This window comes from Perognathus longimembris, chromosome 4 (assembly GCF_023159225.1).
Source record: "Perognathus longimembris pacificus isolate PPM17 chromosome 4, ASM2315922v1, whole genome shotgun sequence".
Taxonomy (NCBI): domain Eukaryota; kingdom Metazoa; phylum Chordata; class Mammalia; order Rodentia; family Heteromyidae; genus Perognathus; species Perognathus longimembris.
The window spans coordinates 54,132,516-54,155,859 of NC_063164.1; the positions used below are offsets into that span (position 1 = coordinate 54,132,516).

The window sequence follows — 23,344 nt, forward strand, 5'->3', positions numbered from 1 at the left end:
TATATGCAGTTCACCATTGACTGAAACATCATTATAAAGTTCAGGTTAGAAAAATTGACTCAGAGGAGGAAGTTTGACAATACAACTGGGGCTCCTTGAGGCCCACCTACTATCCTGACTAGTGATAATCTGACCCTGTTTCTTGCTTATCTTCTCTGTCTCCTTCATCTTTGTCAGATGGCTGTGACATTGTATAATTGTCTCTCAGGACACCATCTGTCTGGAAGCCCAACAGTAGCTATTAACAAAACTCTGTAGTTGAGTGAAGTCAATTTTATTTTTACAACAAACATTTAGTAGCCTAAAATACTGACAGTTTGCTCTCCTAATCTTAACATCCACAAGACTGAATTTGGGAATGTGAACTGTATTTGGCTCTGTGGCACTTCAGGTGTTCTATGACCTGGACTTTAGTTGCTCTGTGGCTAAGAGGCTGAACAGATTCTAACACTCTCAGCTGTGTGGGGAGTAAAAGTGGAGGGAATGATGATGGATGGAATTTATGATGAGAATATTGATGAAAATGAGTCGGTGATATTTTGGTTTTATCAGATTTGGGAGAAATATACACACATACACAGATCACATACTTTTACATCACTTATTGACTCAAGGCCAAATTCTACTTGACTTTTCTACTTTTTCCCTCTCTAAGAGATCTAGAAAAGCTATGAAATCAAGGTTACTTTTTCTAGTGTCCTTTCTATATATCTCTTCTCACCTAGGAAAGGTGTGAATGTGATCAAGAGGGAGATTTCACCACAGGCTAATTAACAAGAACAACACTTTCACTATCCTATAGCTGAATTTAATTTGTACAATACACCTCCAAAAGCTATGGCCTGGCACAGGTGGATAAGATGCCTCACACAGTTTCTCTCAGTCTTACTGGGCCACCATGCAAGAGCAGTAGACAGAGATAATATGATTCTATACCAGGAAAAGTCTATAAAATCCATTTTAATTAGCCCCAAAGAATTCTGCCTGAAAGTGTAAAATGAAATAAAAATCTGTAGACATGTGAAAGACTGTAGAAAGTTAATGCCTCAATTAAGTAAATACTCAGAAAAACAATATTCCTCATCTTCCATCTAAGTTATTTCTGATGGGAAAAAGCATTGCTTGGATCTGCCTTTAACTAAAGATAAAATCAACCTACTTCATTTTAAGTATTTCTTCTGAATCTTAAATTTACAGTTGATCTTGAAATTACTCTTCTGGGCAAAAGATGTCATGTAGTTTAAACTTGAACACTCTGTAGTCCTCAAGTTCATTTCACCCATCAGGAGTGCTTGCCCAGAAACTAGAATGAGGCTGATATATACTCTGTATCCTAATTATAAGATACCTTCTCAAACTTTTCAGCTACAGTATAGTTGATACTTTTAATACATTTGCATTTGAACAGGTGTTCTGGTTACTAAATACTTCCTCTATTTCATAACTAGTCTCATAAACTCAACTATCCACCAGTTCCATTCCTATGCATATGCCTGTTTTGTGAAATAAAATAGTAAGGTTCCACAAGCAGAATTAGTTGTTTTCTACATAAACAAGCAGACATCCTTCGAAGCCTTTTGGATGATTACCATGGACAATACCAGGAGTACTATATTTGGGAAGTAGATGAAGAAAGATCTATACTTGCATGAAAGGTTTGGGGGAATTTTCTTTTCAGTATTAACTCATAGGCTGCAAAATGTGGGCATGTGAATTTAATTAGTTTTCAAAAATTGATTTTTTGTAGTCTTCTGCTGCTGTCTGTTTTGTGTTCTGATGACACATTATTTTTTACTGAATTTTTATTTTGGATTCCTGTTTTAGGTAATGGGCCTTTTGATCTATAAGTATTTGTAATTCCACTAATTTCTTCTTGCTAAAACTGATAAGAGATAAAATCTCTGGCTTATTTGATGCTTTTATGCATTCATAAGTAACACTGCTACACGTAGGAAGCTTATGGAAACTTATCCTTCAGTAATTTTCCTCCACCTTGATATTATCATTATCCAGTACAATGTCTGTTGTTCTGGAAATAGCTCCACTGGAACAAAGATTCCTATATACCTCACAACTCTCCAAAGAAGAAACTAAATTGGATGTAGGGTTACTAGAAACTGAGCAGCTTCAGTCATTGGGAATTACCTTTACCAAGAAAAGTAATGGTAAAAACAGATTTTCTCCCACTGGCTTATCCACTGGCTTTATTTTGCTCAGCAAAAGGAAAACATCAAGTCAAATACTGGAGATGTGTTTTCCTTGAGAGCTGTTTGCAGCTGTAAGGTGCTTTGCTCTGGAGAACAGTTTTGCCAGCTCTCGGGAGATTCCTTTGCTCTGTCTCAAAATATACTTATTTTCTATTTTGTATGTGATATGACATAACACTGTGCTAATTATAAGGGGGTAGTGGCAAACGTGGTGTTATGAGTTGCTGTCTTTATGTCGTTTCCAGAACATGGGATACATTCACAATATGAAGAGTAATTTGTTTATAATGATGGACTTAAGCAAATTATGTTACTTCAGAGTCAGAACACTAACCTCATCCTAGAGAATCAAATCAAATTGAGGTTAACTTCCAAGGTTAACTTGGCTAATAACTATACTTGCTAAATCTTGGCCGTGTGCACAAGAAATGAAGTCAATTCTAAAGCCATTTCATACAAAATTGCAAAAACTCTCCCAATACCACCCTCTTTCATTTGTACTGCTAACTGATCATGAAGAGTAACAACATAAAAACCTAGTTAATTCTGTTTAAACTTTCCACCGGGAGAATGGTCATAGCAACTGTAGAGGCAACTTCAAGATGGGCATGATAGATAACACAAAGAAAATCAATCTACTAGAGTTTTATGAGGTTTTTGCACTGGATCTTGCTAGCTCTAAGTGAAACTAATCCCATAGAACATGAGATTCTAGCAAGAGAGAGGGGTCCAAGCAGAGGGAGCACCTCCTTCACTGTCGTGAGCCCAGAGAGTAAAAGAAATGAGGAAACCCTCTTGTCTACAGATTTACAAATACAAATAAATAAGTAATATTTTAAGACAGTACAAATGCAAATACTGTTCCCTTGTGTCAGTTACATACAGCATGCCTACATAGAGAGAATGGTATTTCTTCTTCATTCACAGACAGGACATATGGCAGTGCACTATTCAAAATGCTTTGATAATCCTAATTTTTGTTTTGGGTGATGAGATATTATGAAAGGAACTGCATTTGCAATTTATTAAATACTTCCAGGAACAAATAGTTCACTTTGTTCAGGACTGATAGTTTTGAATGATTAATCATCAATGGAGCAAGGGCCAGTCAGGAGATACCCATTGGTACCACTGGTCCCATTGGTGGTGGTTGTAGTGTGGGGGTTCTTCCCTGGAGGCTCCAAGTCCTCCTCATCTGAGCTGGACTCAATATCACTTCGATCATCCTTGGTTACCTGTAGAACACAAGAAGAGGAAGAAGAGGAGTATAACTGGCTCAAGGTCATCAAAGTATGGCATGCAAGCACATGAAGTCCTATATAAAGGTATACTGATTTATAAATGAAAAAATACAAGATCATTTCCATGGTGATACGTTCCCTCTGGTTGGAGCGATACAGTGAGGGACAGAGTCAGTTCGGAAGGAGTGCATGTAGACTTAGGCACCACAGAACAGGACTTGTTGACCTATTCAAGGTAACCTTTGATATTGAGAATGTCCTAAACCATGAATCCCATTCTTTTTTTTTTTTTTTTTGGCCAGTCGTGGGCCTTGGACTCAGGACCTGAGCACTGTCCCTGGCTTCTTCCCGCTCAAGGCTAGCACTCTGCCACTTGAGCCACAGCACCGCTTCTGGCCGTTTTCTGTATATGTGGTGCTGGGGAATCGAACCTAGGGCCTCGTGTATCTGAGGCAGGCACTCTTGCCACTAGGCTATATCCCCAGCCCCATGAATCCCATTCTTAATTCAAAGGTTACTATGACATAACAGGGGTTAGTTACAAATGGATCTCTGATGACTGCTCCTAAAGAATTATTTTAAGGTCAACTCTCAGTTAAGCAAGCACACCAATGGGCATATTCACTAGTTCAGATCATGTGAATGATCACTCTTGTTTGGCTTTGTGACACATTGTTTTATGAATCAATTTGCTTTTCTTTCTGTCTGCTAAAATTAATTAAGCATTTTTTACATGTTACAAAACAACAAATGGCACCCACAAGCCCTCTATGAACCTTTCAGGTAAAGTCTAGTTTAAAGTATCTCCAGTGGAAAACGAATTGACCAGATCCTCAATAACTGGCCTTTAGAGTGTTCCAATCCTGTAGTCCTCCGTTAAGTTTTATTTTGTAATGGGAATGGCAAAACAATGCACAGGATTCCAATCTGTATGCCAACATAAAGGATGGAGAAAATCCTACTGTCTAGCGAGGATGGTAACTTTATAGCAAATGTTATTTTAAAATAATGTTTTAAACATAAATTAGAGCCTCCTTCTCTATATGTCTGTATTACAGTCAGCATTTTTATCCAGTAGGCCTTAAGATCTTCAAGTAACTGAATCTTGGTTACTTAGTTTTAAGAATCTGGCCATGGGAATCTGGGCCTAGCTTCATAGACACTTTCCCAAAATGATTTCCTGTGACTCTCTAGAGGTGGCTCTGGGGAGACCTGGCTGACAGTGTCTGGGAGATATTTCAGGATTAACTGGGAGTTTTCTGAATCATCTCATCTCTGGGCAAATGTCAAAGCAACCTAAAATTCTGGAATCTATCACTTGATAAACCACCATAACTATGTGAGAACATAATCTCTCCAAAGTAGGTGGCGACAGGAGAAATAAAGGCTGAAAACTACTGCTCCCTTAACCAGTGATGGACAGAACAAATGAGCCTCACTTCAGTGCCCTGTGAAGTATGAGTGAACTCCTACAGACTATTCCTCAAACTTTAGATATCCAGATACCAACATGACTAGAGAATAAGAATATTTCAGCTCAAAAGGCATGGGTTACAATGACAACCCTGCTATAAAGCTCCACTATATTTTAAGTCCATTAGTCACAAATTAATTTGCTAATAGCAAAACTCCACTTGCAGAGAGTGATTCATTTGCATGCCTGCTAAGATTATTTTAAATTGCATCTGGAAAAAATCTCTATGTTACCTTCAAAAAAAGGCCAATTTAGAATATCTCAAAATAACCCACAGGAAAATAACAAGATGAACAGACAAAATGAATAATTTCAGTGTCCTAGACGTAAGTAATGTTAGCAGTTAAAAAGTTGAAAAGCCCAAGATCTGGGATGACATTAATGTTGAAATTTTCATAAAGTGAAGGAATAATGGTCAGGAGGAAGGTGATATGCCTTCTGGAAAGAGTAATGTATAAGGAAAGACACCATAATTGAATCCACCATATCCTGTGTATTGTTATCACCAGACTGATGGTATTGTATCCATTGATTTAATTTATGCCCAAATGAGGAAAAAGAAAAATTACAATAGCAGTACCTGTTCATTTGTAAGAGTATGAAGCCATAGGGACAAATAAACTTTAGTTTCTAAACAATGAACTGGTCATATATTTTAGAACTAGGCCAGGAATGTTCACTGGTAGAGCACTTGCCTACCAAGTATGAGGTCTTGGGTTCTGTCCTCAGCTTTGGAGAACAATTGTTTTTTACTTGTATTGAGTGAATGCTGAGAAGTGGCATCTGAGCACTCGACTGGCTACATCTATTTACCTGTGAAATGCATAAGTTCTGTGGGCCTTGCTGACTGCAGGGCCATGTGCTGCCCTGTGGCTTTGCCCAGATCAGACAAACTGCTGATGCCCAGGCCTCCATTCTCCACTGTGTTAATCTTCTTCTCAACTACTTCTGTTTCTCCTATTTGACTTTCACCTATCTCTAATTCTCAGTAGATATATTAAACAGCAATGAGGAAATCCTTCTTCTTCCTTGGTGGTCAGGCAGAATTTAGTAGGCTACATGCTCATCAAAAGTGCAGAGGGAGTTCTGTTTGGAAGTTAATGGGAAGTATACCTCAAATAAAGCCCCAAGTTATTACCAATTAGACAGAGCAGTGTGCATTAAACCAAAGTATTTGGAACCCCTGCAACAGGCAAGTGAAAGGAAGAGTGAAAAACTTACATGTAAGGGGTTCCACTTCCCAGCCTTCCAGGGTGGCAGGAGGGAGAGAACAAACAGTGAAGTAAGAAAACATTACAGAGAACAGTCTGGAGACATCCCTGTCTACAGCAGAGGGATGGAGGCTCAGCTGTATTCAAGTCAGTCTTGTGAGTCCACTTTTAGCCAGGGACTTTAGCCAAGCGTTGCCAGGGAAGACTATTATTTACTTTGACATGTGTTTGTTTCAATGGGTATACTTCCCTGAAGAACACTTCTCATTAAAGAACTTATTACATTTCTATTCAGAATAAATATCACAGAAGTGCTAAGGGAGATAAGAGAGGAAGGATACAATAAAGAATATCATAATAAATCTAAAATGATACATCTATACCATTGGGCATAATCAACCTGAAGACTTTAAAAATGAACTCAATATGTCCCTAGGTGACTCTGCTCAATGTTGAAGAAATAACACCAATTTTGATGAGATCTGAAATAACAGTTGTTTCAGAGGAACCAAAAATATTTGAAAACTTCTGGGACATATTTAAAAGAATATATTTTAGCTTACCTTGCCTTTTGAAATAGCTTTATAAGCTATTTTTATAATCAAGTAAGACCAGAAGCAGTTCAATCCTTGTACTACCAACAGCAGTAGGTTAAAAACCCACCAGGAAGGGTAAGGTCCAACGATCTCCCAACTTTCAAATAATGTGCTATTTAACAGCCTGAGAAGAAAAAAACAAGTAATTACTGAGTACCACATTTCACTCTGTGGTCAAAGAAGCCCTCCTCACTTTCTTGAAACATAAGGTCAATAATCTCCCCACATGGTTCCCTTCCTTTCTAGGGTACAGCTTGAAGGCTGACCAGGCACTGAGCAAAGTCACTTCCTGGAATATGGCCCTGGGGTATGATTTTTGCTGACTCTAGCTCAAATGGTGTACTTTTCCCCCTATCTACTCTTTAAAAATGTGACAAAGTACATGTAGCACAAGATTTGCCATCTTCACTATTTTAGGTATGTAGTTCAGTGGCATTATGTAAATTCACGCTGTTGCATAATCTCTCTCATCATCCATCTTCAAAATTCCTTTATTTTGAAAAACAGAGACTCTGGACTTACTAGACAATAACTCTCCTTCTTCTCCACCTGAGCAGCCACCAATCACTGGACTTGCTGCCTCCATGAATTTAGCTTCTTTAGAAGTTCTGTGTACAGAGGGGATCACACTGTAGCTGTCCTTTGGGACTTGCTTGTTTCATCTACTGTAATATATTCAAGGTTCATCAACCTTGCAGCCAATGTCAGAATTCCCCTTGTAAAGGCCGAGTTATATGCCTATACCACACTGTCTATCAGTTTTGATTGCTTCTCCCTTGTTGGAGGTAAATGCTGCAAAAAGCATTTTTTAGTATATGTGCGTCTTTTGAGTACACACCTAGAAGTGGAGTGGTTGAATCAATTTGATTTCCCCTTCGTGTTTGACATCATATTTTCCCATTAATTTGCATTCACTTTTCAGGATGGGATTTTATATCTAACTATTTGTCAAAAGGACTGTACCAGCTTTGAAGTTGCTTTTGGCTCTTCAATAAGTGTGAAGCATATCAATCAATAACATTTTACTGCAGGAATAAAAGATTATCTCCAAAAATATACCACATGCTTGGCTTGGTGGGAATCCCTATGCATGAGAGCTAAGCTTATATCTCACAGGATCCTTAATTTTACAAGTTATCTCCTGGGAAAGAATTGACCATTGCAAGATACCATTTTGAAGTGATGCCTCAAAATAAGTATTCAAAGGATATTATTTTTTTTAAATCACTTAAGTATAAAACTATGTAGGGATATATACTTTACTTAGGGAAAAGTTTTTGATGTAATTGGCTCTCTACAACCCACAATCAGCACCAGAACAGAGCAGCCACCTGGAGCAGGAAGATTGCATCTGGCATTTGCTCTGGTCTCTGCCTGTGTCTACACCCATGTTCACAGAGAAGTGATTTAGAATCACTTAATTTGGAATCAACCTTAACTTTCTTCTTTCCTCCTCAGTTGATATGAGGCTGGTTTGGAGCCCTAAGGACAGTCACAAGAAAATACATCTAAGAGAATTTTCACCACCTGTCAGCTGGGACCAGTCAGGATACAGGCTGGGTTAGGTAGACAACACTTAGAATCTAAGGGAACTTTATGGAGAACTCTCGAACTGAAAACATGGACCAGTCACAAATATGCAGAGAATTTAACATAGAAACAATGTGGTAAGTGCTTTGAGAGGTTAAAAAAGGGCACCTTGTGAATTTACCAAAGGAATAAAGAAAGTAGGATAAGAAGTGAAGAAAGGGAAACAGGCATACATAGGATACTCGCTCCCAATTTTAGTCACTGTATTATGGGCTAGAATGAACCTGATGGATGATCTTTAATCTTCTCATGTTAGTATCTCACTTGGGGCATGGCTCAAGTAGTAAAGCACCTCCCAAGAAAGCCCTGTGATCAAATCCTACTACCATCTCCAAAAAAAGAGCAAAATCTGATCATATGCATTATCTCTAAAGAACAATGTTGAATAAACATACATGTTATACTTCTAAAATATAATATAGAATTGAATTTGAGGTAGATTCTGCACTATATAACCGTATTTATTTTGAGGAAGGAGGATATCTATTAACATAATATATTATATTCATAGGCCAAATTGATATAGATTCAATCATTTCAACAGTACCAAAGGCATTCTCTAATGTCCAATTCTCCATAGCTGATGTTTAACAATCAGAACTCAAAGGACTGGCTATGATGTGTGCACGTGTGCACGTGTGTTTGCATGTGCGCATGTGCACTGATCCTGGGTACTGTCCTTGATGTATTTGCTCAAAGCTAGCACACTACCTCTTGAGCCACAGATCCACTTCTGGCTTTTTGGTGGTTAATTGGAGATACGAATCTTACAGATTTTCTTGCCTAGGCTGACTTAGAGCTGAGATCCTAAAAGTAGCTAGGACTATAGATATGAGCCACTGACACCAAGCCTCAATATGAGAATTTTTGGGGGGCTGTTTCTGGGATTGAACTCTTCTGGGGGTAAGTGTCATCCCTGAACTTCTTTGGCTCAAGGCTAGTGCTCTCCCACTTGAGCCACATTACTAACTTCCAGCTTTTTCTGAGTAGTTTAATGGAGATAAGATTCTCATGGACTTTCCTGCCCCGGTTGGCTTTGAACTGCAATCCTCAGATCTCAGCCTCCTGAGTAGCTAGGATTACAGGCATGAGCCACTGGCTCCTGGCTTCAATATGATTTTTAAACCTCTCAGATTAACATACTAATAAAAGTCAATTACTTAAAAAATCAATCAGGAATAAACTACAGACAGCCTGTTTCACCACTATTAATACTATTCTAGAGGTTCTGTTATGTCATTGATATGTCAGGAAATCAAAGACTTAATTTCAAATACATAATAATAAATTATTTATAAATATCCAGAAAGAAAAATACAAGAAAATATTCCTTACAATTATTCCAGAAATTATAAAGTGATTCAAAGTAGAAACCATTGATTTTTTAATTACTAGAAATTGGACACAGTAATTCATGCTAGACAAATACTCTGTTACTGAGCTGCCAGCCCTTAGACATGTTCAATAATCTCTAGTGATAGAGGAAAGCCAGTGGTATTATCTTAACTCCAGGAAACACACACATGCACACACATACACATACAAATACATACACACACAGATGGAAGGGAGCAGAAATTATAAGTACTTGAAAGAAAATTGTCAAGGCTATCCAAGGAAACTTTCTTTGGTGGATTAGGAAATTTTATATTTTCTTCTTTACATTCTTTTATATTTCAAAATATATATTTTTTGTCAGTCGTGAGGCTTGAACTCTGGGTCTGGGAACTGTCCCTGAGCTCTTCAGCTCAAGGCTAGCGCTCTACCACTTGGGCCATAGTGCCACTTCCTATATTACAAACTCTTGACCAATAATTAGGAAATTATTATTTGTGAAGGTACTAAATTTGGGTAATACTTCGATTACTCCTAAGAAGCAGTGGTCTGCTTAGTTCCAGAGTGCTAGCCAGGGCATGCTATTTCTAAACAAGCCTCAACTTCATGGCAGTCAGGAGGGACCCTCACACCTTAGGCTTTTCCATCTCTAGGACTTGGCAAAAATGCCTGGAGGGAACATTTTTATTGACTCTGTTTATCTGGCAACCAAACAAATAAGGAAACAAAAGAAAGCTATAGGAACATATGTTATTATTTTTCTGAAAACCACCTCTGCTTCGTAGCATATGCACAATAAAATCTACATTCAGAAAGAATATAGTTTCACTGCAACAGAAATAAGTCCTTCATAAACAGCAGCAATTGAATCCACTACACATTATCGACTTGTTTGGATTATAGGCGGTACACTTTTCTCACCACTGTAATTCTAGCACTGGGTTGCTGTGTGGCTGAATATGAACAGGGTCAGAGCAGTGGCTGGTGACATGGTCCTTCCATTATTTTCAGAAACATTACATCAAAATGCATCAGCTCTTTATGGCAATCATTGGCAACTCTGAGGTGCCAATGGATATGACATGATGGATGTCACTGAAAACTGACTTGACTACATGCAAAGAGACTTGAGGAAATACAATTATTGCATCGAATAAATCTATGGCTCAGAGATGAGCTTGGTAAGACAAGCAGTATTTTAGAATTTCCACTGGAGGGAGAGCTTATCTGTGACACCCAGATTGAAAAATAGCAAACCTGGAATGCTTCTACTGAGGAAACCATCTCACACTATTTTTGTATGTGAGGAGGACAAACTACAAGGAAAGTGTTTTATTCTTTCTGGGAGGTTAGAGGTAGAAATATGTACTTTAATGGTGTTCTTATGAAACTAGAGAAACAGAGTTCAGCACAGCAGTTATCTTGGAGGGAGGACTGACTAGAAGAGCAGATGAGATCCATACTATGATCTGAGTAATTATTACATGGGTTATACAATGTAAACATGTATCAACTGTATCATCAACACTTGTATTCTATACTGCATGTGAATCACACCTTCACTGCTAGGAAAAAGCTGAAGAAAGTACTCTGTTGGCCAAACAACACACACACACACACACACACACACACACGCATGCACATACACATGCACACACACAGTCAATTTGTGAGTTTTGGCTTAAAATATTACTATAATATCAGTGCTTCTTCCCCCTAATTATTTGCTTTCAGCACATAGATTCTAAGCAATAACTACCCTTCATCACCAAACCTCTATTGCTGCTTAACTTAGAGGTGCAGTGTTTGGGAGGGAGAAGGGACAAGGAAAGACCACTCTTCTTTGTATTAATGTCAGCTCACATAGCCACTAGATGGCACATCACACATAAAGGATGCTTAAAACAAGTCCATTCTGCCAGAATTTGCCAAAGAGGAGCACAGAAAACACTGGATCTCCAAGCTATGTTCAACCTTCTACAAATCCCATCCAATGAATGGAGAAACTGGCTGAGCCTTTTGCTCTCTGTATGCCTGCAGGGGAAAGCCAAACTCCAGCAGTTCACTGGTGATGTGCAGAACTTGAAATGATTGTTATATCACTGTTGTAATTACTTTCAACGTGCTATGTGTAAACGTAGCTTCTATTATTGATGATCTTCTTGTATCCCCTTCCTGTGGTTGTACCTGCACTATCTCTGTATCTTATCTGAGTACATTGAAAACCATTTATACTGGTATTAGAACTAGGAAACTGAAAGAGAATACCAAAATGGAGAGACACAGGGTAAAAAAGACAAACGACTACAAAAGCAATATTTGCAAAACTGAACAACTCATGGGAGGGAAAGGGAAAGGGGGAGGAGGGAAGGAGGGATGAGGGAGGAGGTAACAAACAGTACAAGAAATGTATCCAATGCCTAACATATGAAACTGTAACCTCTCTGTACATCAGTTTGACAATAAAAAATTTTTTAAAGTAAAAAAAAATACAGATAGTCAATTAAAAAAAAGATACTCTAAAAGTTTAGATGTTTATTAAATCAAGTCTCCTTTTTTACTGGTGAAGTTGTCAGGGAAGACATAATATCAACTCTTTGGTCAGGAGAGCAAGATCCAAGTAGTATTTAATTATCCAAGATCTCAATGCAGAAGCTTTGTTGCTTTAAATTTAAACACATTGGGTCTGGTTTTTTTCTCTCTCTCCATTTCTTTATTTCTAAACATATACAAAAATACACACAGACACTCACTCTTGAAAATTATAGAAAAAAATATGGAACCAACCTAGAGGCCCCTCAGTAGATGAATGGATCAAGAAAACATGGTACATATAGACAATGGAATTTGATGCATCTATTAGAAGGAATGACTTAGCCCCATTCATGAGGAAATGGAAAGACTTGGAAAATTCATACTAAGTGAAGCAAGCCAGTCCCAATGAAATATAAACTCTATGGTTTCACTTATTGGAAACAATTAGTACTTGTCTAGGATAGTCCAAGCAGAGAAGAACAATAGCTCAATAGCAATGTATATATGATCACATAAGATGATCCTAAGCGAAATGAACTACAAGATTTGGAAATAAGTAGTTTATCTTTGATGTCGTCATTACCAATGTACCCTATGAAATTATGCCTTTTTCTTTTGTCTTTCTTCCTCATGATTTTACCCCTGTTGTCATCCTAACTGACTTTGGTACACTGAGTATTGTATATACATTTATTGGAACTAGGGAAGGTGAACACCAAAATGGAGAGACGAAGGGTAAAAGGTGAACCAATGCAACAGCAATACTTACAAGACAATATGCTATAAACCAACCGTACATCTCAGGAGAGGGTGGGGAGGAAACTGAGGAGGGAGGACGGTGGGAGAAAAAAGAAAGAGGTAAAAAGTTTGACAGGAAATGTACTCACTGCCTTACTGTAACCCATCTGTACATTACTTTGACAATTAAAAAAACTGAAGAAAGTTTATTCCACTAAATTTCCAGCAAGTAAGAGTTAAAAGCAGTTAAGAGTTAAAAGAGTGAAAAATTTATTTACTGACTGGCAAACCAGGAAAATGTTACTTCTCTACTTCCTAAACTGTCTTGAGAATATTCCAGTCGGGTCTGACTCTGGGTGAATCTCAGTATTTAATTATTCAGGGGTCAGATTCACCCATTTTGTTTGGAAATTTGAAAAGAGTAATTCTAAACTTTAGTTTGGCCCCACCACATGGGCCCACAAGCCCAGTTGCAAGATTTTTTAGTGTTATCAAGGAAGTTGTCTCAGAGGTCCACTCACCAGGCACACACCAACTGGCTGATGACATTGTTCTGACTTCCTTGTTTCCCTATCACACATTTCTGAACTCAGAAACTCTTACTCACATTTCCTTCTGGACTCTGCATTTCCATATGGTCTCCCCAGTATTTGGTGCCTAGCCTCACGATCCCAGAAAGACTGACTTGCCTGATAATACTGCTCCAATTCCTTCTCCCATTTCCTCCCACCAAGCCATGCCACCTACAGGTAGAGAGGGTAGGAGTTGTTGAAGATATTCTCCTATTCCCACATTGTATTCACTCTCTCTAGTTAATTCTCGAGTGTGTGTGTGGGGGGAGTGTTGAGAGTGGAAGATGTTATTTGGTGAGTAGAATTTATCAACATACATGGATTCTACCAGAATTGTAATAGCACATTAAGTAAACTTTTGTACTTATAGACAATATAGTATAAATTTTAAATTCAGTCTGTTTTATCTAAATATTTAAAGGATTCAATTATTTTATCTTAAGGAATGTCTCTGAAAACTCTGAAAGTGCTTCAACAGAGAAAAATGTATCATAGGTTTGTAATCTTGAGGAGTATTCTGCACCTTTAAAAAATTTATTACTTCTTGGTTGGCAAGTGAGATACAGTAAATATGTTTTCCACAAAGAACTGCCTCCCCCACAGTAACTGATAGTTGTAAGATGTTCAAACTCGAGGGAAAAAACAAAACATAAAACAAAACTCTGGCAGAGTATATGTAGAGATTTAGACAAGAAAACCTGTTCCTACAGGTTTCAGAAGCTCGAAAGAAAAATAACACAGAAGAAACTATATGTGTTGAATAATAACAAGGCAGCTGATCAACAAAAACAGAGCATTCTAGTTAAAACAGGACTGAAATAATGTTAGCTATTGGAATAATTGCCATGGAAGACAATGGAATTGCTTGGGAGTGTGGGTAGAAAAGTGAGTACAGTCCTTATATATGCCAGCTCTTATTGTGAGTCATTTCTTAAAGCTGAACTTTCCTCATCTACAGAATAAAAGCCCGACAAGATGATTACTAAAGACTTCTTAAACTCTAACATAACTAGCTCTGTTTCCGATTTACCTACCAATTCTCTTGTTCTGCTTGTTTCCTCTATGCAAGATTCCCTATGTGTATAGAAACAGTCTTTTCAAGTGAGTCATATGTTTATTTAAATTTAACCTAACAATGCCAAGAAAATGAAAGGAACAGTTTATTTTGTGGTTTTCTTCTATATTCACGGGTATAAGTAAGAAAACAGAAAATGAGGGAAAAGCAAAAAATTCCACCTTTAGGAAAGAACCCATGATATGTCCTATCTAGGAGAGCAAAGCTTTGCCTGCTTGTGGCTTCAGAGCACAAGGAACAGAGTGTACAGAGGAGAGCCTTTGTTTCCAGCAGAAGGACATGCAATCAGACTTCCATGGCTAGAAAGTTCCACAGCAAGCTCTCGGCTTAACTGCATTGTGTCTGTCAGCCCCAGGCCAACTTCCTTGTCAGTCCACCTCTAGCTCCTACATATAACAGGGCAGTCAGGAGTACCCAAGGTGGGGCCAGGTGTAACATGACTGCAGAAGTCATGGTCTTCACTTTGCATTCCTGTTCACAAAGAAGGATGTTACCAACAGCAGGTTGTGTGATGTTAGTCTCTTAAATATCCAGTCTATGTGCAAAGCTAGGGCATAGACTATATAAACACATGCCCCTGGACACATTCCACTGTCAAACACAATCAGTGTTCTTCAGATCATTTTGACCCTACAGACAGTATGCTGAATACAAAAGAGAAATGACATTCCTAAGGTCAATGGGACATCTTGGTTGCTTTCTATTTCTTCTATGAGTACAACTATAACCAAGAGAAGGATTTTAGAAAGGATAAGAATCAATATCTGTACTGAGTTTAAAGTAAGTGTATGAGAATCAATCACACTGATTATTAAGGTAGAATGTCTTCAATATAATAGGTATCCTTAGCAAAGGGGTCGTTTGAGCAGAAGCAGGAATGTGTAGGCTAGAAAAGCACAGGGAATAGAAATGTCACCCGGAATCACTCTGTGGAAGGTCTTTTTTGCTGGAAAGAGAAGTTTGAACTTACATTGGAAAACAAACAAGGAAAAAACCACACCCAGGATGACTTGAGAAGTGGCATTAGACTAAGGCTTTGATTTAGGAAGAGTGTTATGGTTACATGTGGGATGGTTTCCATTTAGCAGGAGAAGGGATGTGGGCATGCTGGGTAGAATGGCACTGCAGAGATCTTGGTGGAGGATGCAACAATCTTAATGTTGAGAAAGCTGTGTTTCTGCAAAATGTAGCTGCTCTTGACAACTATTGCCCATCGACTATAGTTTATGAAAACAATCCAGAGGTGTGTAGGACAGTGGGAGAAGGATGAATAAGAAGTGAGATTTCTAATCTGAGAACAAAGCTCAGTTTTATTTATTGAAGTTGTCCCCAGAGGAGAGCCTTCTGCTACCTCCCTATCACCTAGTGGTGCTTGGTGTATCAGTCTAGTACCTAGAGGACAGCCCTCACCCTATAAACCACATCCTTGCCCTTTCCTACAGGAAAGGTGATCAACTTCTTTTAGAACAGCCGGTTGTTAACACCATAATAAACAAGCCTCCAGTTCACCATCAGTGCATATTCCAATCTCTTGACACTTGCTAAAAGCTTCTACTTATGTTGGCCATTAAGATCAGTTTTGAGGTAATAGGCTAGACTAAAAGAGGCAATGGTGTTCTCATCTCTTCCTACACCTTTGTAACTTGCACCAAAGTAACCACCCAAATCTACATGATCCTTCTCCCTTCCTCCTACCTGACATGGGAAATTAGGTCACATCCTGTTCAAATATAGAACATGTTTCAAAAAATATCTGTGCCCTCCATTGGGTCTTAAGTACATTGCTTAGACCTTTACTGTTGGCCTTTACCAGATGCCTAATGGGAAAATGTTTGTGATTCACAATCCATGCTACAGTGACTTGGGTCATTACACATCTATGATGTGGAAGATAGAACAGTGTTCTTTACACAGGCATAGCAAAGTACATGACAGCAGCCCTTACCTAAAGCCACACTTTTGCTCTGGTTAGAAACAAAAATCAACTTATTTGTAACAGCCATTTTTTTCCTGTAGTAAGGCTAAGTTTGAACTCAGGGCCTTGTGTTTGCTAGGCAGGTACTGTATCACTTGAGCAACACTGTCAGCTCTCTTTTGCTTTATACTTCAGCGAGGATCTTGTGTTTTTGTCTTGGACTATGATTCTCCTTTCTCTGCCTCCTACACAGCTGGAATGACAAGCACACACCACTATATCTGTTTTCTTGTTAGGTGAAATGGGGTCTTGGTAGCTTTTTGCCTAGATTGGCCTCTGAACATGATTTCCCCAATCTCTACCTCCTAAGTAGCTGAGATTAGAATCATGAGCCACCATAGCCAGTTCATAATGCTTTCTTAAGGCATTCTTATAATGTCTAACTAGTAATGCATTGTTTCTTTGCCTCTTTCATAACAGATGGTGAATATAAATTATGGGCAATGCCATTTCACACTACCCTCTTTATTTCTCCTGCTGGAAGGGTTAGAACAGGCCCCATGCAGTATGAGATTCAGGGGTAAACTCCAATTTCATCATCTAAAGTATTTTTTTGCATGGAATTGTCTGTGTACCTTAAAAGGCAATTAAAGTCAAAAGAAGAAACCATCTACTGCCAGGAGATGGGTGTTAGGGTAGTCCTGTTCTGTGAGGCTGAAGAGTCAAATGTAGTGACCACCAGAATCACTCCTCTGCCTTACCCCTAATGACAATCCATTACTGATACCTTATGCCACTGCCTACTATGTCTTCAGTCCTCTTTCTCTCCATCTCCCAGGGTTTTTTTTTGCCAGTCCTGGGGCTTGAACTCAGGGCCTAAGCACTGTCTCTGAGCTTCTTTTGCTCAAGCTAGCATTCTACCACTGGAGCCACAGTGCCACTTCTGGCTTTTTCTGTGTATATGGTACTGAGGAATCGAACCCAAGGCTCCATGCTTGCTAGGCAAGCACTCTACCACTAAACCACATCCCTAGCCCCATCTTATAGTTCTATCTTTACCTTGTTCATCAGTTGCCTTCTGTTCCAGGAATGGGCAATGCCATTCCCATGGGAGAATGTAGGCACTACTAGTTCCTGGTGCCTAGTGTCTTCTTGATTTCTTCTTTAGCCCATGTCACTTTCATTCTAGAAATTTGTCCAGGATATCGTTGTTCCCACTGTAAAGCATAAGCTCTAAGCAAACAGTATTTGTGTGTGCTGGGCCTACTTCCAATGTGTCAAGGCCTTTTTGGACCCCTAATAAGAGAGTAGGGATGGTGATGGGGAATACCTTTATAAGCAAATGGAATGGATGGTGGATGGGGCCCTCTCTTCAGCAGCCCACAGATTGTCCCTGTTAGATACATTGATGTGTAGACCAAGCTATGCCCCTTATACTTCCTCTGTAACATACACATAGGTACAATTTTTCAGTGCACTGTGCTAGAATAATTGTCTTTGGTCTGCTTATTGCCAAGACATTAGTCTCAGTGAAAGCATTAGACACACAACAGAAAAAAAAGAATGAAAATATTAGGCTCCTGAAAATAAAGTTATTAGAATATAGGCAATGAAGGAGATGAAACCTCACATTGAGGCTAATACATAGTGACTTTGGAAGCTGTTTAAAGGGAACAGCATAACAGGCAGAACAGAAGCAAATTGCACCACCAACAAAATGTGAACACTGTGCATTTTATGATTATCTACTGTGATTGTTTTTCCTCTGCAGTGTAAGACAAATGGCAGTCAAGTCAAAGCTCAAAAAGGCATCTGTCAACAATCTGCTCACCCTTTGAAATTAAATTGATATGTTCAAATGTCAACTGTACATGCCTGGGATGTCTACGTTATTCCATCAAGGACCCTCCATCAAGGACCAATGCTTCAGATACTTATTGGCACAGCACAGAAAAATCCATGGATAGCGACTCATCATCAAAGCACAGTGGCTGAAGCCCTGAAATGAGCATCTTTCATTCTTTATCTGTGAGCTTTGGCCTTACCAGCATGCTTAATTGCACAAACTCATGCTAGTGGGTCTCCAAATTGGCTTTCCAGCTAACTGTGACTGCTTATACATATATATCTATTTGCCACTTGCACGCTTGGATATTTCTGAGGAACCACCCAAACCAAACTACTATTTACTTGTCATTCTTGTTTTTATCTTCATAACACCGCTTAGTATCACTTCTGCCAGTTCTATTATCAGTGACCAGAACTCCAGAGACACATGAAGTAAACTGAGACTAGAGGATCAGATACCTCTTTCAGAGCCATCCAGGGAGACAGAGGCAGGATTTGGACACATACTGGGTTTACCCATGGTCTCAACTATTGGGTACCATCTCCTTACCTCTGTTCTTAGCTTCAGCCCTCATCCAGTGACTTAAGTCAAAACTATGGCATTACTACTTATACTGCTATTGCTCACCCAACTCCTCTATCAGGAATGTGGTTGTCTGTTACCACTTCTCTGAGGTCCCTAAATTCCTGTCTACAACCATTCCACTCTAAACCACTATCAACTATTGAGGCAGGTTCTGAGACACGTGGGATCTTTTCAGGAGTCTGTGTTCCCAATGATGACAAAGAAAAGGATAATAGAAGTGAAATCATGGGGTCAGATTTGGTTAGTTTATCAATCACACCTGTTCTCACCTCCCTGCTTCTGATCACAGTGTTACCTAAGGATTTTCTGCCCTTCCCCCATCCACTACCTGCTCACTCAGCAAGGCTCAGCTCAAAGATTATTTCCTGCTAAGAATTAATAAAAACTTCTACTGTCCTCTACTACAAAACTTTCTCTTTTTGTTCACTGCTTCTGGATATCTGCTGTGTAAAGCCAGTGATCCTGTATTAGAACCTGCCTTTCAGTGTAGAGAAGCGGGGACAGGGAAGACACAGTCATTTGTGTGTATGGTTATCATCCCTGAGCTTGAGTACACTTTTGATCATTTACCTTTGACATAGGAAAGAGTCTCATGACATTTTCCTTGATCAAATCATGCATTAAAAAAACACAGTGAGACAAACTCAAAGTTATAACGTTTAGCTTTTATGTTTTCTTCAAATGCCTTAATGGATAGTTTCATATATTTTTATTCTAATCTGTGGAACCATAATTAATAATGAACCCTAAGATACAAATGTAAGTCTGTTTGTTTGTTTGTTTTTAACAGGGTATTGCTGTCTGGCCTGGAATTCATTCTGTAGCGTCTGAAACTCAAGATTCTCCTACTTCTATGTCCTGCGAGCTGGGACTATAGACATATACCACCATACCTGGCTAAGTGGCTGCCATAGTTTTAATCTCTTTGAAGAGTGTCAACATAGGACATAAATCATAATACTAACAATTGAAATACAAACAGGAAACATGGGAGACAAAATTCTCATTTATTCCTAAGATGAAATCTCTTTTCAATCAATAATCAGTCATCTGTCTTTTAACGTTTTCATACCATCTGCCAAATTCATATCATACATCTGACTGGCACTTTGTCTTTGTGACCAAAAGCAATGAACTCTGGAAAAGAAACTTAGCAGGAAGGGAGCACTTTGATTCCCATCCTAACTTCATTTGCCAGAGAGGGAATCATATCTTAAGTCAAATAATTCATATCAAGTCTTTGCATGTATAAAAAATAGTTAATATGCATATTTAGATCTTATTTTTATTAGTGTAAATTATATATGTATATATATGTCTCACTCCCTCAATATAGACTCTGCAGCAGCTTGTACAGTAATTAATTCAGTTAATGTGTTTTCATTTCTTCCTCTCTTCCTCCCTCATCTACTATGGATTACTTAGAAATGAAACCTTTATGCTTTGACCAGTATGGATGCCAGCCACAATGCCATAATCACACCTAAGAACATTAACAATAATCCTCACCCACCCGTTAATCCCACACTGATCCAACTGAAGAGACACAGAACATCTCCCTACAAACAGATCAAAGACCATATGCGATTGACTATTCCACTGTACTTTTAGGAGAAAGAGAAACAGCTTGTTCCTTGAATGCTGCCTACCTTTGAATTCCATTTTTAGAGAAGAGGTGATGCCCATCACATTGCTTTATGTGCACAGAAGGTAAAGAACAAAATCACTGCATGTACATCCTTGCTGCAACAACTATCATCCCTCTTTGAGCTGTGCCAAAGATCACAAATGAGAATCTTTCCATGCATGATTTCAATGTTGATTTCCCAACAATTAAATATTCCAACCATTCATTTATCATCTCATTTCTCTTGTAATGATTTTTTTATGAATATTGGCATTAAAGAATTTGAGAGGGGTGGTACTTTAAAAACCAACAAAAAACCTAAACAGCATATTTTTCAAAAGGTTGCTTTAGATTTATTTTTCCTTACACATTAGAGACAAAAGGACTTTTATGGGATGATGTGCCTTTCTCTGAGCCAATATTGAATTTTCCATTGTTGGCATTCAGCCTCTCCCAGGAGGTACTTAATTGAATCAGACTTGAAAGGTTTCCATTGTGCTTTTCCCTCAGATCGTCTTATGGATTGCAGTGGCATTCACAGTGAGCACAGCTCTAAGGGAAGATGCTGCTGTATTGTCCCTTAGTCTGGTCTCTGTCACAATTGCTCATGCCTCTGAAGAGACTGGCATGCTTTCAGGTCAAGAGAAGGTCAAGGCTCAGAGATAAAGGAAGTGATGGCTTTTCACAGGGAACAGAAAAATCATGGTGAAAAGATATAGCATAACCAGAAACTAATCCCCCAGCACAAATTGAATACAAATTCACTGAAGTACAGAGTCAGCCACAAATGCTTAATCAGAAAGGACTTGAGGCTAGGTAGCTTCAAAGAATTCTGTCATGGAATGACGGGGAGAAAAGTGAGAAAATGCAGTGAAGAATTCAATGTATAGCTTAAGGAATTAAGAAGAGTGAGGGAAAGTGCAGGTAGAGGAGGGATGAGTGAGAATGTTGAAAGGGGTTACATGGTTCAAGATGATTTCTGTTCATAAACTGCTTTGTTAAGTGGAAACTCCTTTGTACAACTACTTAAAGGTAATTTTAAAAAAGTAAATTTCCCTCCTCCTGCCCCTCCCCCCAAAAGAATTCTGTCATGATTTCTGAGGGCAAGACATGATGAGAGTAAAGGTAGCTGATAGGAAAAGGCAAGCAACAGGAATATGTCACCTGCACAACTACCATGTTGTCCCTAGCCTTGACAGTGTTACCTTTACACATGAATGTAAAAACTGGAAAGAAATAATATTAGCTAGTTATTAGAACTAGGAAACTGAGAGGGAATACCAAAATCGAGAGACACAGGGTAAAAAGACAAATGACTACAAAAGCTTGCAAAACTTGCAAAACTGTTTAGTGTAAATCAACTGAACAACTCAGGGGGGGAAAGGGAAAGGGGAAGGGGGGAGGGGGGAATGAGGGAGGAGGTAACAAACAGTACAAGAAATGTATCCAATGCCTAATGTATGAAACTGTAACCTCTCTGTACATCAGTTTGACATTAAAAATTAAAAAAAATATATATTAGCTAGGACAAAGTCATGCAGCTGAATTACTCTTAATTTTCATCAGTGTAATGTGAGTACCCCTACTTTCTCTTTCCTGAATTTTCCTCTCCCTCATCTCTATTCCCTCATCCTCTCTCATCCTTTTGCTCTTCCTCATCTAAAGCCAGCCAATGTCTGGTAAGTTCTTCATCTATATTTGTGGGCCACCATTTGCCAATGCACTAGTCACCGTGCTATATTATACTTTAAACTTCTCAAGGTACTTTTGTTTTTGGTGGTACTTGGACTGGGGTTTAAACTTAGGGCTTCCCTCTTGCAGGTGTTAAAACAATTGAGCTACATCTCTTTTGCTTTGGTTATTTTTAAGAGAGGATCTTGGGTTTTGCCTAGAGTGGTTTGGACCATGATCTTATTTACACTTCCTGACATAGCTGAAATGATAGGATTTTTCAAGAAAGTTTTAAAATGCTCTCTTATTTAATACACAGAAGGAAACTTTTTATTATAATTATATTCACTCACAGTCAAAGTACTAAGCAGGAAGAAGACATGTGATTTGATCAAGTTCACTGGGTAAATTAGTTTCAAAATTAAAACTTGGACAGGATTCTTAGCTGCTGAGTCAATACTATTTCCTTATTATCTCATTTAATGGTGCATTTGAAAAATAGCCTCTAGACTAGCTTTCCAGTATCTTTTACCAACATGAGCTCAATACACACACACACAGCACACATATTTACACACACTTGTGCACATACTTATGTGTATACTTCACATGTCTTCTTTGCCATTATTTTATTGGAGTAATGACTTGAACAACTGGTTAAAATAATACATATCTTATTATATATGCCTCTTTTTCACCATTTTTATTTCTGATGGAGGGTCACGAGTTCCCCCACTGACTATGGGTTCCCGGGTTGGTGGTCCTGTCACATACTATTCTCAAATGCAAAGTCTACAAATTCCACTTTGGGTTACTTTGAACAAGTAACTGAATGCAGAAGCCTCTGGATTTTTATGATCTGTCAATCATATTCAATAATTCCACCTACACTTCATTCAACATTGACTTTCTTAAAAAATACTTGATATTTGATTTTATAAGATTAAATTTTGTTTTAACAGTTTACTTAGCCCTTCAGCACTTTTTTTTCCTTTCTTTCTACATTTTGTCAGCCTAGAAAAATATTTTATAAGTTCCATTTGTGACAAAAATCTCAGTAGCACTTGATACCCTACACTGGAAAACACCTTTAGTCTGAAATCACAAACTTGGAAGACTGAGG

At 38.5% G+C, this 23,344-nt stretch overlaps 1 protein-coding gene across 1 annotated transcript in view; it reads right to left on the reverse strand.

Annotated features, from left to right (window-relative positions):
* Nucleotides 1–258: 258 nt before the first annotated feature.
* The window catches only part of Cers6 (ceramide synthase 6), a 262,651-nt gene continuing 239,565 nt past the window's right edge, over nucleotides 259–23,344 (reverse strand). Inside the window, exons 9-10 of the mRNA XM_048345292.1 lie at nucleotides 6,697–6,853; nucleotides 259–3,442 (exon numbers count right to left, since the gene is read on the reverse strand). Coding sequence (XP_048201249.1) covers nucleotides 3,290–3,442; nucleotides 6,697–6,853 — 310 coding nt within the window. The 3' untranslated portion in view covers nucleotides 259–3,289. The remainder of the gene's footprint in view (nucleotides 3,443–6,696; nucleotides 6,854–23,344) is intronic.